Source organism: Condylura cristata, unplaced genomic scaffold (assembly GCF_000260355.1).
Source record: "Condylura cristata isolate star-nosed mole 26May11 unplaced genomic scaffold, ConCri1.0 scaffold00012, whole genome shotgun sequence".
In the NCBI taxonomy this organism is placed as follows: domain Eukaryota; kingdom Metazoa; phylum Chordata; class Mammalia; order Eulipotyphla; family Talpidae; genus Condylura; species Condylura cristata.
Genome location: NW_004567113.1, coordinates 19,822,734 through 19,841,422, shown reverse-complemented (window position 1 = coordinate 19,841,422; position 18,689 = coordinate 19,822,734). Strand labels below are relative to the sequence as shown.

The following is an 18,689-nucleotide window of genomic DNA, read 5'->3' as shown; positions in this document are numbered from 1 at the left end:
TGACAATTTTGGAAAGGGAGGGCCTGAAAATGACAGAGATAACTAAGGTAACCTCCAAGGATTTTTTTCATTATTTGCTTATTTTTATCTTCAATTAACAACTCTTCCGTACATCTACCATGTGCCAAATTACAGATGTCCTGTTATAAAAAATAGAAACAACCTGGAGTGAAGCTACTTAAGTAAGAATGCCAGTCATCATTCTTACATCTGAGTTATAGAAGCAGTAGTTTTGATTTTAGGCTTTTGGTCAAACCTTAAACTTAAGACTTGATTTGAAGTGGATGGTTTGAAATGGATGCTGCTAAGAAAACTGCCTAAAGTGAACACTAGTCTTTATTTATTTATTTTAAAGATTTATTTATTTATTTACTTATTTATGTATAAAGAACTGGGGTACAAGCCCAGGTGCAGGGGCAGTGACATAATTCACCAGAGACAGAGTGGGGAGCAGAAGAGGCAGATCGATGAAGGACACTGCTGAGGGGAGCAGCAGGCAGGTCAGGAGAGGTCTGTCGCGTCATGTGGGTCATCTCCAGGGCTGGGGATTGAACTTGCACTGAAGTGACTGTGGCCAGCTTGCAGTGCTTTGTCCTAACACCTTGCGCCACCAGGGAGGGCCCACACTACTTTTTGAACTGAACTGAACTGAAGAGAAACCTGCAGGTGGGTGAGGGCCAAGTGAGGATGATGGAAGAGCAAAGACAAGGCTGTGCACTACACATTTTATTTCTTTACCCCAACAGTGAGATACAAGTGGTAGTAGCAGAATCTAGAAATTAAAAAACCACTTCAACATAATCTTATTAGCTATGGATTACCAACAAATGGCCACACAATGAATGGCTTTTATTTTAATTCTCTTTGGAGAAAGACAAAGCTGATTCTTGGAGCTTTATGCAGAAGACATGAGGCCCAGCCCATCAACATGCGTGTGGGACGCTGCTGTGATGACTCGTACGCTTTCAGGACACTGTGCTTTGATGAGCTACAAGTTGATGGAACTTCTGTTTCTCCATCTTTATTCTGTGACCAAGTAATAAGTCTTACAGAGGACTTATGCAACATGCAGCAGAAGGAATTCCAAACGGAAAAGCAAAAGTAAGGATTTTTTTTACTTTGTTTTTTCTTGTGAACAAGGGAGCAGGGGTACTGAACTGTACACTAGGCACAAATATAAGTATTGTATAGTAACTGGAGAACCTAAATGTTGTATTAAAGGTCCCAGGGGTGGGTATTTCTGGCTAACTTACTTGGAAAATTAATAATGAGACTAACATCAGATCGGTATGTTTGTGTTCTATGTTGGGGGGGGCATTTTTTTTAAAGATTTATTTACTTATGCATACAGAACTGGGATAAAAGCAAGAGGTGCAGGGGTGGTGAGAGGATTCACCAGCAGAGACAGAATGGGGAGCAGAACAGGCAGATGGACGAAGTACACTGCTGAGGGGAGCAGTGGGTGAGACAGGAGAGGTCTGCCACGCCATGTGGTCACCTCCAGGACCAGGGATCGAACTTGCACTAAAGCAGCTGCAGCTAGCTTGCAGTGCTGCATCCTAACCTGCTGGGCCACCAGGGAGGGCCCAAACTGTACATTTCTATTAGCAGTAGAGGACCATGATGGGGGAGGTGAAGAGAGGAGAGAAGTGGAAAGGAGAGGTAAGGGGAGAGGTGGCAGAGTGTGGAAGCCTCAAAAAGCCCAGGTTTGGAAACACAGAATGTTTATGGTGGAAAGTGAGACCATTAACTGGGTCTATCAAAATGAGGTGTGACCAGATTTTCTGCGTGTGACAGTAATAACTAGGGACAGGGGATGTTTGAGTATGGTGATATGTACTTCAGTGAGCCTTTAAAAGAGGATGGAGACCCTCCCTGATGGTGCAGTGGGTTAAAGCACAGCACTAAGATTAATCTAAAGCCACTTCAGCATGCGTTTGATCCCTGCCTGCCCCTGAGGTCACCCACATGGCACAGCAGACCTCTCCTGACCTGCCCTCTGCTCCCCTCAGCAGCTTACTTCATCGACCGGCTTGTTCTGCTTCCTACTGTCTCTGGTGAATCCTCTCACCACCCCAGCACCTCTGGTCACAGCTCACTGAGGTACGTGTCACTATACTCAGACATCCCCTGTCCCTACTTATTGCTGTCACACACAGAAAGTCTGGTCACACCTCCTCATTTTGATAGACTCATATGCATAAATAAATAAATCTTTAAAAAAAAAAAGAGGATGGAGAGTTATGGTGGAAACAGTAAAAGGGAACTAGGTGGGGGAGGGAATGGTGTTGAAGCAAGAAGCCTTATCTTCAGTGGGCTTCAGGGAAGCTGTGTCCTCTGGGAACCTCATGTTTTCATTTAGAGCAAAAATAGGGTTGTGGATAGAGGGAATTTTTCTGGTGAAAAAGGCTCAAATCACATAGGGGGATTAGTTAGGGGGACCAAAAATAGCAAGAGATGGGTTAAATGGGGGATGGAGAGTATCAGTATGAAGAGACATGATCTGGGCCTTAGACTTCTGACTTGGTGGAGGTGGCTGAGGCCGATGGCCTTGACCTTGGAAGTAGCACATATAGCACTTACAACCCACAGCAGCTGTTTTTGCCCTTGGTTACTGTGAGTAGTCTACGATGATTAAGATCTCACAAGTGGTTGGCATTTTCCCCAGATCTTTTATCCTACCCACACAGGTGGTTTGGACAGAACACTTATTATTCTGGTTTTTGAAAAGAGACTAGTTATGGCTGCAGCAAAGAAATGCCTTTTTTAATGGCATCCAGCATCTTCCTCCCCAATACCAACTACTCCACCCCTGACTTAGAGCCAAGGCATCCCCTGACATTCTCCCCTGGAATGAGTTCCTCTGCTGCTGGATGTGCTGCAAGAGAAGCCAGGAAAAGTTGAGCAAATAGCATGAGACTGTTCCCAAGAAAAACCAAATGAAATGCTTGAGCCAGCAGAAGGCATTGAAAGCTCTTACCTCCTGAGAATGAGGCGGTTCCTTTATTATGCCCCCTCTCCTGACTCACTCCCTACCCTGCTCATATGCTGCCAACCCTGACCTCAGAGAAAGCAGTCTGATCCCTATTGATCATTTGAAGTGAAAGCTTATTTCTAATTACTTTATTTATGCTAAGACTTGCTCTTGTAGGGTCTAAATATGATTAGTCCGACAATATCATCCTGCAAGTCAAGGCAGTTTTTGTTGTCTTGAGAACGAACACATTCTTACACTCAGCAGCAAGAAGTTACCTGTTCAGGTCTGTCACAGGACTTGCAGTTCATAAGCTACAGAGCTTTGAACGTCTTTCTTCATTCCTGAAGGTGGAGCTGATCACAAACTATCCTTTTAAACGTTCCACTAGCAAACCAAAGACCATTGTAACACGAGTTATTCTTTCTTTAGCCCACGCTTGCTGTGAGACCGTAAGGGGAAAGAAGTTCATTTCATTTATAAAGAACAGGCTTTGCTTGCTCTTGAGAAAGTCCTCTGTGCAAAGATAGGTACTACTTTAGGTATGTCATCTCACCAAATCCATGCCACAAAAGTATGAGGTAGATAATAGTATTATCCCACTTTAATTATGGGGAAACTGAGGCTGCTGCAATAGGTGATGCAGTGAGGCAGCTGTGTCATCGACCTGGAATTTACAGCCAACTTTTCTGACTCTGTGTGCCTATGTGTAATTACCCACATCTAGGTCTTGGTGTGCCCTGAGGGGTGGTGGGTGGTGGTAATACTGGTAATAACGTTTAAAACACGGAAGTTTTCATAGAAGAGTGAGATAATAGAAAGTGTGAAATAATAGGAAACGTTCCTGTCCAGCGAATTTATTGTGTTCTCTGCATGAATTAAATGGCAGTCTAGACATAGTTAGTGTAGGGGTTTCTGGAACATTCAGGGATGATCTATACTGTGGATCAAAGGTGAGGTGGGAAAATAGTCTCTAACTTTCTTGGGCTAGTAGCAGGTCCCCATGACTTCTATGTCTATATAGTTCTGGCTGACTAGTAAGGCATACATCCACAAAAAGAAGGTGAAAAGCTAGGGGTGGGGCTGTTAGGGCAGAGGGGAAAGGGAAAATCCAGCAAGCAGTGAAGAGAAGGTAGAAGTTGAGGCCATGAAATAAGGTCAAGTTAAAAAAGAATTAGAAGTCAAATTAGAGGAATTTAAAATATAAAGAAGAAAAATAGTGACTTGAAATGTTAACATTTAGGATAGTATACGAAGGCTAGAATGAGCTTTAAGTAAAAGAGTGGTTACATTTATGTAAATAAAGATTGATACCATAGAATTGAAAAATTGAAAACAAGTAGAGAACTAAACATAGAATTTGGAATTAAAAAGGTAAATTAAAAATTTGGGGATTTTTTTTTTTTAATGAAAACAATCTGATTGGCAGGTGTGTGGGAGGAGGGAGGGAGGGAGCAAGCAGAAGTAAATCCATTGCAAGCAGATTGCAAGCTTGTGATTTATCTGTTGTTGGGGGACAGGGTCCAGGACCCAAATGCAATGTCCCCAGCTATAAAAATGACAGCCTTTAGACCTGTGGTGCCAAGGAGAGTTAACATGACACCTTAATACCCTTGCTCTGAATCTCACTTATCCACCCTCTGCTTTCTCAAAAGGGAGACTAATTCACCCTAAACAATAAGCTCCCTCCCCTCCCTTCCCCCTACATTTAAATAAGCAGTTGCTGACTGAGCTTCTGGAGACTCAACAGCCTTGATTAGCTGCCCTCTTGGTCTCTCTGGGTAAGAAGGTGTTTTCCATGTACTTCCCTATTACCTCATTTAAAACTAAAAGATAGGTCATGCAAACAAGGTATCTGGAATCCCACAACTTGTAAATGAGTTAATAGGAAGGTACATATGAAACACCTTCTGACCTCTTAAGGTTTCCTTGTTATTATCAAATCTAAAACTTGGATCCTCAGAGGGAACTGTAGAGATGCTTAACAATTATTTGCTAAGTGAATAATTGAATAAAGAAGAGAAAAGCTATGCCATTTACTGTAGAAGTCAGGGAGGAGGAAGTCCATGGTTCACAGCAACCAATACTTTGAATTGGAAGCAAAATGTGCTATTATTATTAGCAATTAAAATTCTTACCTTTACCACAATTTATTAAGTGCCCTCAGAGTTCCAGCCACTGTACTCAGCCTTTTTAGTATTATGTATGTATGATATCAGTATTATGTAAATGATTCTACCATGCTTTCCTCATAAAAATGTTACAACATAGGTTTTCAAATTTTCTTTTTATAGTCCTTTTGATGCTGCTAGAAGAAAAAATAAGTCTAGATTTTGCGTGAATTAGCAGCAAACTCTATCCCCTTGTTATAGTACCTTCAATCCTTTGCACTGCTGAATCCCCTAAGTCTGTGCATATTTAAAGACTTGGTAGAATTCAACTTTTCTTTCATTTCTTCCCCCCCCCCTGAATAGTTTACAAAATTTATTTACTATTTATTTGTATTTTTTTTGCAGCATTATTCATTTTTGTAGTGTTTGTTTTTTCCCGTCAGGGGCAGTCCCCATGGTTCTCCCACCACCGTATAACCTGTGTGCCATCACCATTTTCCTGTGCTCTTGTCTCCACTGTTTTGATTCCTCCCTCCCAGGTCTATGGTCAGTTTGCAAGTTTTGTCCTTTTCTTGACCTTTTGTTGGGTTTCTCTATATTCTGCACATAAGTGAAACCACTTGATACTTTTGTTTTTCCTTTTGACTCATTTTACTGAGCATAATCCAGCTTCTAGCTTCATCTATTTGCTGTAAATGGCATGAGCTTATCTTTTTTGATTACAGAGTAATATTCCATTTTGTATTTATACCACAGGCTTTTTGATCCATTTGTCTGTTTTGGAACATTTGGGTTGTTTCCATATCTTTCATATTGTAAATAGAGCTGCCATAAGCATAGGAGTGCAAGTTTCCTTTTGAATTCATGTTTTTCTGTTACTTGGGAAGATTCCTAGGAATGGAATCACTGGATCATGTGGCAGATCCATTTTTAGGGTTTTGAGGAACCTCCACAAAGCTTTCCAGAGTAACTGGAACATTTTGCTTTACCACCAACAATGTAAGAGGGTTTCTTATTTCCACATTACTTCCAGCATTTGTTATTGCTAGTTTCTTAAACTGGTATAAAGTGGAGTCTCACTGTGGTTTGATTTGCATTTCCCTGACAATTAGAGATATTGAACATTTTTTTCATACAACTTTTCTTGCATTTCTTTTCTTGGAGAAGTGTCTTTTTATATCTTATGTTCATTTTGTGATTGTGTTGCTTATTTGTTTTTGTTGAGTTGTGTAAACTCTTTGTAGATGTAATATCAGTCCCTTATCTGTATTATGCTGTGCAAATATTTACTCCCATTTAGAAGGATGACTCTTCTTTCGATTACTGTCTTTTATGCTGCACAGAAAATTTTCAGTTTGATGTGTCTCTCCTTGCTTCTGGAGATGAATCCTTAAAAACGTTTCTGAGGTTTATCTCATGGAGTACTTTGTCTACCACAGGTCTTAAATTCAAGTCTTTTATCCATTTTGAGTTGATTTTTGTATATAGGAAGAGAGAGTAGTCTAATTTCATTCTTTTGCAATGGCAGTCCAGTTTTCCCAACACCTTTTATTGAAGAGGCTATTCTTTGCTCCCTTGTCATAGATATGTGTGGTTTTATTTCTGGGCTTTTAAGTTGATTCCATTGGTCTGAGTATCTGATTTTGTCCCAATACCACACTGTTTTTTATTATAATGGCTTTGTAGTATTGTGTGACGACTGGGAGTGCAATACCTCACTATTTCCCTTTATAATCAGGAAAACATTCACTATTTGGAGTTTGAGAAACTCTACAATTCTTCCATTGGAATTTTGAACTTTGAATCAGATTGGGGGGAAGATCTTCCATGTCTTTGAAGTTGACCTCTAGAGATTTTCTCTCTCCCTGTAGTGAATTATTCTTTTGAGGACTCAGGTGCCTCTGTTGTGTTTTTCTGCCTCCCCATTTGTAGCTTTCTAAGTTGTTTTGTAGTTGTATTCTAAGGTGCAGCACTTCCAGTTTTCCAGTAGATGGCACTGTTTGTCAGTCATACTAATTGTAACAGGTATGGGTTGGAGGAGGGGTAAAGGGGGGTCCCCATCACTAGTGAAAGTGGTGTGTAGGGGTGGCTGATGCCTATGGTACTACTGATATCCCTTTCGGGGCCTCCAGACCTGTAGGTCTTTACAGTCTACAGACCAGTCTTTCAGTGCAGCTTTACAGTGTCAGCTCCAGTTCCAAAGGGCTTGGGGGCAGGCCTGTGCTTGGTGAATATTGTCTTCCTCCCTGGGAAACCACTCACCCGGCTCATCCCATCACTTTGCATGTATCTCCCACAATTAGGAGTAATCTTCCACATCAAGCAGCTCTCCCCTCCCTAAAACAGCCCTATCATGGAACAGGAACTTGAACTAAGGTTTCAGCCTGGGGGTCTCCAAGCACCTCTCTTTTCTGACCTTTAGTTGAATAGAGGTCCGTTTCTTCCATTTGTCTTTTGTCTTTGTAGCATTTGGTCTCCAAATCCCCAAGATGCACTAGTTTTGACCCAAGTCACAGAATCTGCTGAGTCTAGGGCTAGGGCTTCCCTGAACTACTTTAGATTATCATCCTGGGAGCGAAGAAATGAACCTCCTCTTAGGCCATCTTCCCCTCCAATAACAGTAACATTTTTTTTTTCCAAGTGAGATCAAGTTTAGGTTTACTTGGAAGATTGGATACGTGTAAAGTAGTTGGCAAGAAAAAAAATAATGCTTATACTATTCTATTTATTTTTAAAATACTGATTTAGTCTACTATTAAAATAACATTACAGAATATTTAGAAAATACAGAAAGGTAGCTGGAATTACACTCCCACAATCACTCTCTATCTTTTTATGGTTCTAATTCTGATAATGCAAGTTTTGCACATTCGTGCTACTACTTGCTTACACAAAATTTCAGTTCCAGCAATTATCCCCAGGAAACCTCAGAGAAGAGCTTATGAAACTCTCTTCACCTCACCCACCCCCAAGAATTCTCCAGGCATGTGCTTGCTGGCGACATTCCAGTGTCACAGAAGAGGCCCTCCTGCTACCACTGTCTCCCGCTCAGGAACTGCTTGGTTCCTTGAAATGATCCAGCTTCTCTCTGCTTTGTTTTGAGAAGAAAGTAATACCCTCCCCCCAACTTCCAGGATTAAATACATATAGAAGGTGTTCCAGAAGCTCAGCTGGTGCCTTTGAATGGTTTGCAATTCCTTCATGAAAATACTCCTACACTATTTTCTTGAAGATTTATATGACTCAGAAATGAATCCAATGGAGGCTCAGTTGGATAAGAGATGACCCCCGTCTTCCACTGACCAACCCTTTTTTACTGAGTGGAAGTCTGGGAGACTGACTTCTAGTCTTGGGATGAGTTTTCAGAAGTAGTTTCCATACTCTGGGAGGGAGGCTCTCCTCCCTGGTTTGTAATATGTTCCCCAAGGACTTATATATTATCTCCAAGGTCTGAACTCACTGTTACAAATGTCAAATGGAGATGACACAGCTTTTCTAAGGCGCTGCCAGAAGGAACTACACAGGATAATCTAAATTATCAGCACACGTGGGCCCTTCCTGGTGGCACAGTGGGTTAAAACACAACACTAAGAAGCTAAAGCCATTTCAGCACAAGTTCGATCCCTGGCTGGGAGGTGATCCACATGGCACAGCAGACCTCGCCTGTCTTGCCTGCTGCTCCCCTCAGCAGTGTATTTCATCAGTCGGTCTGTTCTGCTCCCCACTCTGTCTCTGGTGAAGCCTCTCACTGCCCCTGTTCCGCTGGCCTGTACCCAGTTCTGTATGCATAAATAATAAATCTTTAAAAAAATTATCAGTACATGCTTGGAACATAGCCTCATTATAATCCAAAGATATAAACTATTGCCATTATTTTTATTATAGTTTGAATAAATTATAATTTATGCATATTTATCACTAATTATTCTTTAAAACAAAATATAAATGGCTCTTTAACATCTCACAATATAAGTACCCTAATGGATTTAACAGTTTTCTATTGTTGGACATGAAGATAGCTTTTAATTTCTTCTTTTTAAAAAAGATTTATTTATGCATACAGAAATGGGGTGCAGGTCAGAGGTGCAGGGGTGGCAAGAGGATTCACTAGAGACAGAGCGGGGAGGAGAACAGGCCAAGTGATGAGGTACACTGCTGAGGGGAGCAGCGGGCAGGTCAGGAGTGGTCTGCTGTGCCATGTGGTCACCTCTAGGGCTGGGATCGAACTGGCACTGAAGCGAGCTTGGCAGTGCCGTGTTTCAACCTGCTCTGCCACCAGGGAGGGCCCAGCTTTTAATTTGTAACTGTCATGCATTGTCACAATGAATATTTTTGTACACAACTCTTCCTTATCTCATTTTGCCTAGATTGCTAGGACATGAATTAGGGGCAAATATGGATTTAATTAAAATGGTGTAGTTTCTTTTGGCTTTGTCTTGCTAGAACACAGACTGCTCTCTTCAAACCAGCCTCTTCATTGTGGCATTGATAGTTTTTGAGAAGAAATCACTGACTTGTACTCCCCTATGAGTGTTAGTTATTGCTGTTGTTTCAGTTTGCCTGTCTCAAGATAGGGTAGGAGGTGTGATCGTGGTGGAGGGCATAGTAGTGGGAGACAGAGGATCTGGAAGGGAACTTCACAAAGACTGTCCAATGAGTCACCATGTGAAACCAGATGCTCATTTTAATGTTCAGATGAGGTTGGCACAATGCAGTTATGTGGTTTTTTTTTTTTTTTCGAGATTTATTTAGTTATGCATACAGAACTGGGGTACAGTCTAGAGGTGCAGGGGCAGTGAGAAGATTCACCAGAGACACAGTGGGGAGCAGAACAGGCCAACTGATGAGGTACACTGCTGAGGGGAGCAGTGGGTGGTTGGGGCAAGGTCTGCATCGCCGCGCCATGTAGGTAACCTCCAGGGCTGGGATCGAACTCATACGGAAGTTGCTTTTGCTTCTTAGTGCTGTGCTTTAACCAGCTGCACTGCCAGGGCGGGCTCTCATGTGGCTGTTTTTGTAGATCTGTGGGCATCACTTGAGGAGGCTAGTCCTTGGGAGCTACAAAGAGCAGCATTTCCCACTTGTTCCTCCCTTGTCTCTGACTGTGCACCTTGTGTCTGCCCTCACTGTAGGTGGGTGACCTCACTTATGACTGTCTGGCCTGAACTAATGCCACACTCAAGTAGGGTTCTTTGCTGTTGGTGGTTAATAGGGCAGCAAGAGATGAGAGGCATCTCATTTAGGACCCAGGGACTGGGTGTGTCACCTTGAGTTAGCCAGCTGCCCGCAGTGACACAGCTGGGAAAAGAGATGGACATGTCAGCTGGGCAAAATGACTCAGACAACAGTGTGCCTGGTTCCACTTGGCTGATAGCTTTCCTCCATCATCTCCAGCTGATGGCCACAGACACAAACTGAGCCCAACCCTGGGCAGCCCAGCCCAGGCAAACAGGGCTGGGTATAAATAGTCAGTATCTAAAATAATTGCTGGATGTTTGGTTTAGATTTTTATTGAAAGGGCTACTTAGAGCTTTGGGATATTTCCCTTTATATCTATTCAAGGTATAAGTAAGGCTGGTAGGTATTATCAATATAAATTTGAAAATGAACAGTAAGTTAGGGTTTTGGGGGAATAGTAAAATACATTTTCTTTCTTTTTTGTGTGTGATTACATCTCTTTGGCTTAAAGCAAATACTATTTACTTAAATAAAAAGACAGAACCTAGGCTGCAAGTTTGAACAGTCAAGTATTTGAAATGCCACGTTTATATAGTTTTGTGGTAAATGTTCTGTGAGGGAAATCTGGGATGACTTTCAAGCCATTGAAGTTTCCAAATATTTCACTGGTTTTATCTGTAAAAAAAATAATACATCTGGAAACATCAGCTATCAGCTGTGTTATACTTGTCATGTTTATTTGGAAAATGTTTAGAATGAGTTCTGTTCATAATAAAACTATTTAGTTCAGTATATAACCTATTTAACATCCAGTGCAATGAAAATAGCAGAAAAAATGTTTACATTGGTAATAGTTACATAGATATAATTAAGTGTAGTGTAACACTTGTATTGAAAGGGTGTTGTTTAGCCAGCAAGCACAGGGCAGGTTTTCTATCTGTGGGGGTCAGAGGAAGCTGGCAGCCTCCCAGCTCCCAGGGAACTTGTCCACGTTCCTTTGGGTCTTTCTGGCATCATCCAGTGGTCTTGCCTCTCTGTAGTCACCCGCCCCCTCGTAGCTGTCCTGCTGTAGCTATTTTTGTCGTGTCTGATGCCCAGCCTCCAGGCTCAGCTGCACCCACTTACCTGTCCATTCCACGCTCCAGGGCTCCATCATCTGGCCTGAGTGCCCTGCATCCACACTCCCAAGCGCCTTCTGCACTCAAGGTTGCAGGTGATAGCCATAGAGGTCATTGGCGTGAAGCCTGACCACTTCACTTACCCTACAGGTGTACTTGAAAAAAGTATGCTGAATAAACATGAAAAATGAGTTGGGAGTTGTAAAAACATCAGGGAGTTGTCAGGGTTTTTATACTTACGAATGGGCGGGCAGAGGAGAAAAGACCTACATAGAGAAGAGGGTTTACACACACTGGTCTGATAAAACCCAGAACTCGCTGATATTTGTGCTGCTCCTTCCTGATTCAGACTCCTCAGCAACCTTGTGAAACAGAGGCCACAGGCAACAGAGATGCAATTCCAGCCAATTGTTGAGGATTTTACTCACCTGGTGGAGCGGTGTTGCGAAGCCAAGAGAAGCGGAATGTGTTTCCAAGAAGAGGTATTTCTAGTTCCTATGTCGTCTCTTAGCACTCATAGGATTTACTAAAGTAAGCATAATAATGGAGGATTGTTATAAGAAAACCCCTTTTGCTATCCCTGTCATGAACTCAGACGTTGTAGGTAATAGTGTCTGAACAGAGGAATGCAAGGGTGGCTAAAAATAAAACAAAGGCCGCCTTCATAGCCAAACCCGCTGGGTCTGGTTAGGACTGGGGCCCAGTTTGCAGTGGCCCTGAGAACTGTTTTCACAGGTAACAATTTTCATGAATACATTAATTACCTTCAGTGGCTCCTTTCTACCTATTCAGCTAACCTGTACATATGTTTATGTTAAAAGTAATTTATCTCTAGTTTAGTCATAGGGAGGCAAACAACAGGCCTCAGGTTACATCTGCTTCACCTCCTGTTTATGTAAATAAGGTTTTACTGACTCCAGACCACACACATTTATTGACAAACTGTCTCAGCCTGCTTTCTCTGGCTACCACAGTGGAACTAGAAGCAGTAGCAGCAGGATTGAGCGGTGTGATAGAGACCCTAGGAACGGCAAAGCCCCAAATATTTACTGTTTGGCTATTCGCAGAAATTTGCTAACTCCCAGACTAGCTGCTAAAAAAAAGAAAATAATCACCTATATGGAGCCTATTTAATTTACCTTTTGACTTTTTGTAAAGCATCTAGAAAACATGCCCCAGCCTGTGTACCACTCTGTATCTACGCAAGTTTGCTAAGGAGACTGTGCTTGTGAATTCCTAAGGGAGTTTTCTTCCCACAGTCTTGTTCCTGAGTATGAATACTACTTGCACAAGCTTTTCATTATAGCATTATAGGAGTTGTCCTCACTGCCTGAACTTCTTCAGCACAGAGATGGGAATGGAGTCAATACAAGCGTCAGGCCTGGAGTTCATTGAGGCCATTGTGGCTCAGAACTGGCTCCTTGTTATTTCTTCTACAGAAGGGATAAAATGAGGAACTCAGCCATATGGGGCAAATTTGGATCATTCAAAGAAGAGGCATCTCACATTTCAACATGAATTGTGAACATCGGCAGGGTCAAGGAAAAAATTCTGCCCACAGAAATTCTCTCTTGTATGTTTATGAAGATGAATAATCATTAGGGCCTCCCTGGTAGCACAAGGGGTTGAGTTTCAGTACTATGAAGGAATCCACAGCCACTGCAGCACGAGTTCAATCCCTGCTGGCCTGTTCCCACATGGCCTGCAGACCTCTCCTGGCCCGCCCACTGCTCCCTCAGCAGTGTTTTTCAGTAGATCACCTGTTCTGCTCCCCACTCTGTCTCTGGTGAATCCTCTCACCCTCGCGCTCCTCCACCACACACCTCTGGCCTACACCCCAGCTCTTGTGTGCATAAATAAATAAAATAAATCTTTAAAAAAATAAGATAAATGAGGTCAGGGAGGACTAAAGTAGGGAAATAAGATTTCTCTTACTATAATGTTCAGAGAAAAATGGACAAAATTAAACATTAAGTCTTGAGGCTAAGTCTATGGGAAAATTCCCCATGAAGAGTGACTGAAAAATCATTCATTACTAAGAAGGGTAAGTGTAATACCTGACACTACAGAGGTATTAAAAAAAATGAACCCAATAGATTCTAGTCTTGTTAGATGGATTAGTTATGGTACTGTTTGAGGGTGGGAGGAAGGACTACATTGAGAATTCTCAGCACTTTCCACAGGACCCTATGGGCTGTTAGGAGAGCAAGTCATCTACCCCTTTGTGTGTGTGTGTGTGTGTGTGTGTGTGCTTGTGTATATATACCTGAGCTGTAGACTTCTAGGGTTCTAGCCCCATTTACCTAAGAAGTTTTTACTTTTACCATTTGGGCTTTCACAAATAATCTTTATTTGAATGAAGATAATACAAATAAAAATTGGGGAAAATTACTGAAATTTATGTAGAACTCTAGCACCGTATATGAATCAGCAGGTGGAGATATGCTTTTATTTTAGTGGTTTTGTTTATCTTGAGTTTATGAACCTATGTGGTGACTAGCAAGGTATTAGCTACCTCAGTTTTAAAATTCAAGGAAACTTTGCTCCTGATGGCTTGTTTTTAGATCCTGCAGCAGAGTCTCTCACATTCTTTGTGAGAAGGAAGAAATTTTTAAAACTTATTTCCATCTGGGATCATGGAAATGGGAGAAACTTTGCAGTTAATTAAGTCCTTAAGTTAAGGTAGTAGTCCTGTGGGAAACTCTGGGATCTGGAACATTAGCGCCATTTCAGGCATACTGCAGGAAAATCTTGAAGATTTACTATAGCAGCTGAGTGTTTTTCCATATTTTTCTCACAGATATACTTTGCTTTTTCTCCTAGGGGTCCAAACTGATTGAAAAGTGCCATTCTCTTTTGGGAGGTTAAATGATCACAGGAAGTGTCAATATTGGATTTTTGCTGAGATCCTCATCCTATTTTCCAAGCATTATGAAACACATGTCTAGCACTGAAAATAAGAATCAACAAAACGTTTCAGCTTCTCACAATGTGACTCGAGAACACTACCAGAGAAATCTTATTGTAATCTTATTGTACAACTCATTTCAATTCAGTTTCTCCCCCCATCTTCATCCTCCAAACTTTTTCCTTTTTAGAAGCAAAAACAGAAGCCTTACCAAGGCCCAGGTTGATGTAATGCTCTGCCGTAACTAGCTGGAAACTGGCTGTTTCTGTTAAGGGGAAGGGTGTCCTAAAGGAACTCTGCAGAGGCTTGTGGACTCCACCCCCTACTCCAGCTTTCTGGACTCTACCACCTACTTCAGTGACTGGAAACTACAACTCCCAGCAGTACCAGGGAGAGAGCTGTGAGGACGCAAGGGTAGAGCTAAGAAGGAATTCTGGGACATTGGGGGGGATACATAGGGCGCCATTGTGTCTCTTGCTCTCTCGCTTAGGAAACAGCTCTCCAGACCGCATGACTATGGACTTTCAATTAGTTTGTTACCAGAGCTCCAAGTCAGCTAGCTGGTAAGATATTCCATTGTTGTTTCCTTTTCTTTTCCCCTTTTGTAAATCCATTCTGACCCTTTTGTGTGTGCCTGCAGTATAATTGCATTTTTAGCACGTGGGTGAGGCCCCCACAGACAGGTGGCCCGGTTCACACTGGGTGCTCTTTAACATTTCCACGGTGAAAAAGACACCTCAGGCTCCATTTCTTTATACTGTACTAAAAATTATTTTTGAATGAAATATGCTCTATAATAACTTCACAGTTTTTCCTTTAATCTTTATCTAAATATTTGATAATGACCATGGAACCATGGGTTTCCAATAGCTTTATCTTAATTTGGGCTTTCAGTGATGATATGTAAGTCTTTTCTTGGGACATCCTGGCATAAATGACACGATGAACTCATCATTTGGACTTAGTTTTCTATTTTCAGATATTTTTATGCAATAGATATGTAAAAGCAAGTAGTAATAATAGCTTAGTGCTTACTGAATAATTTTGATTAGAGAAATCTGGTGAGCATGTAATTCTTACTGCAATATTCTTTACTTGATTTTAATTTTCCTATCTTCAGTGATTTCAAAACATTCCTATACATTAGGTTTTTTTTTTAATAATATATATTTTTTACATCATTTTGTGCATTTTTCTATCTCAGTTGTAATCTCCGTGGGCTTCCCATCACCAAATCACCTAAGTGCCATCACCATAGTCCAGTGCATTTCCCTCCCCCCACTGTTTTTGATCCCATTCCCCACTCCACCCCCATAAAATGTCTCTGGTATATAGCTGTTCATTATTATCATTATTTTCTCGCCTGGTCTGTTATACTCCTACTATGAGCAGAACCATCCGGTATTTTTCCTTTTCTTTCTGCCTTATTTCACTAAGCATGGTCTTTCAGCTCCATCCATGTTGCTGCAAAAGGCATATGTTTATTTTTTTGGTTGCTGAGTAATATTCCATTGTGTATATGTACCACATCTTACTAATCCAGTCATCTACTCTTGGGCATTTGGGCTGTTTCCATGTCTTTCCTACATTGGAATTTTTAAAAGAATTTCTAAATGAATATAGATTTCTCTTTAGTTTATAGATCCAAACCAAACTGCTAGGGAAAAAAAAATAAAACAAAACTACAATATCTAAAACAATTTCATGTCTAAGAATAATTCCAGATTGTTTCATGCATATGTACAATACAGAGAAACAAAACAATGGATAAAAACAAAACAAACAAACACAAAAAAAGCAAATCCTCAAAATCTGATTGCAAAATTGAGAAAGTTAGAGGGGATCAGGAAAGCAGAGAGGAAAGGAAGGAGGGAGTCCAGTGACTTTGGTTGAAGATGATGGGTGATCTGTGGTTTTGGTGTGGAAACATCATTTAAAGAGATTGAACCTATACCTCTAAATCACATACAGAGTTATCAGTCAATATTAATCAATTTAAATCATAATTAAAATAAAAATGTTAAATGTAAAATAAAAATAGATACCAAATTATATCTTAGTTAACATGAGACAATTCTTTCAAAATCTATACATATTTCAAACCATGTTGTATACTTTCAATGTCTTACACTTTGATTTATCAAATTATGCTTTAATACAACAGAAAAAAAGAAATAATTCTCCCAAAGAAATAATACTGAACTGAAATAATACTGCAATGAAGTACATTTATGGTTTAATAGAAGAGAAATTTATGAGAGAGTTTATTCATAGCCAACACCAAAGATACTGTTACCACCCACCACCTCTGAGTTTGGCCTCTATTTCTTTGAGTTACATGTGTAGAAATAATATATCTGGTGAATTTCAAACATTTCCAGAAAGACAAATACAATATGATCTCATTTATGTGCAATCCAAAAAAGAAAAAACAACCAAAGCCAAATTCACAGAATTAGAAAACAGGTTGGATGCTGCCAGAGGAAAGGATAATAAGGGTAGAAGTGGGAAGGAGGCAAACAAAAATGGTGGAAGTGGCCAAAAATTACAGATTTGGGATAATAAGATAAGTCATGGGAATATAGTATGCAGCATGGTGACATGAGGGCAAGAAACCTTAGTTAGGTATCTCTTGCACTCAATATACTACGTGAGGTGCTGTAGGGAGTAAAATAAAAGTTAAGACTAGATCACAGGTGAATTTATATGATATGACTACTTAAAAATTATAATAAAGCCAACTTTCAGATTTCTACTGTCACAAGAGTAGAACTGATATGTGCTAGAGTTTGAGATCACACATTGTCACAGAGACCAGGAAGACTCATGAAAATAGTGCCCTGGCCAAAAACAAGAAAATGGGCAAGGTTTCTACAGAGTGTGGTAGGGAGTGATGCAACTTGGTTGACTTCAAGAGAAGAACGACGTAGCTGTGGGCTGTAGGGCTTAGTGATGAACAAGGCTCCACTCGTGGGTGGGAACATATTGGACTTCAGGTTTAATAGCTAATGTTTGTCACACTTCTTGCAAAGTATCCACCTGCACAATTATTATTTCTATGACCGCCACAGCCATCTAAGAGGTAGCCCATCACTCATACTTTACAAATGAGGGCACATAAGGAAAGTCAGATTGAAGGAGTGTTGTTGAGGGTGAGACCAAAGACTATGGTGGCTAGGGGCAGGGATCCTGGAGTCATAGGTTCAAATCCTACCTGACTCATCTAGTAATGACCTTAACAAATCTCCCATCCTCTCCATGGCTTGTTATCCTCACTGAGAAAAATGGGTTGAAAAAATAATTTCTTCAGTGAACATTGAGTTAATAGATGTAAAATTTTAAATAGTGCTTGGCAAATGGTAAAAGCTACTAGCTTGAACAATTTAAAATTATTGCTTTTGTAGATCAGATATTGACAATTTCGAATTTTACTGTCTAATAGCTAGTATTTATTTAGAAGACAAATGGAAGCAATTGGAGGACATTGCCCTAATGTTATCTTATTCCTCTCTTTCTTTTTGCAAGAAGATATCAAGAAAATAGTTATTCTTGCCATCTTTTCTACTTTATCAGCTGCCTTGCAGATGGCCCTCTTACTCCTGCTGTTCCTGAAAATTGCCAACAACTCTAAACAAAATTCTGTAGTAACATAATTAAATATTTCACACACCTAACAGATAATAAACTGTACTCTCCTATTAGGGAACACCATATGGAAAAGAGTCTACATTTCATCAGCACTGGATCAGATTTGCATAATCTATACATCTACAAAATTAAAATATTTCAGATAATTTTACATATTACTTTATCATTCATTCATTAATTCAATCCGTTATTCAACTGATTTTCATTACACACATTGCACATAGACACAATATTAAATACAGCAAAACACAAAGATGAAAGTTACAGTCCCCCTACCATTAATAAGTATAACATATCATCTACAATGGAACTAATTTAACTGGTAGTGAAATATTTAGACCACCAAAACAAAGATAAATGGTTTTTGACAAAAGTTTATAGCTCTGTGCTATACAAAGATGACTCTAAAGAGAACATATTTGCTCAGAAATTGTATTAGTTATCTATGCCTACATAACAAACTATACTATAATTTAGCAGCATGCCATAACAAACACTTATCTCACATAGTATGCAAAGCACAAAAATGCAGGAACGATTTAGCTGGGTTTTCAGAGTCTTCTCTTTGATTCTGTTCCTGCCTTGTAGACTTTTCCCTGGGGCTACTCAGCAATGGCAGTTGGGTCTCCCAGGCCAGGGAGCCAAGAGAAAGCATAAGGAAAATGTCATGGTACTTTTATGACCTAGTTTCCAAATTCATATGCTGCCATTTCTGCTTTATTCTATTCATTTGAGTAGAGTAATTAATGTCC

The 18,689-nt window shown here is 40.4% G+C and overlaps 1 protein-coding gene across 1 annotated transcript in view; it reads left to right on the top strand.

The window, feature by feature from the left end:
• The window catches only part of LOC101628384 (alpha-fetoprotein-like), a 35,645-nt gene extending 21,396 nt beyond the window's left edge, over positions 1–14,249 (top strand). Inside the window, 3 exon segments of the mRNA XM_012724013.1 lie at positions 875–1,101; positions 11,731–11,863; positions 14,205–14,249. Coding sequence (XP_012579467.1) covers positions 875–1,101; positions 11,731–11,863; positions 14,205–14,249 — 405 coding nt within the window.
• The last annotated feature ends 4,440 nt before the right edge of the window (positions 14,250–18,689 follow it).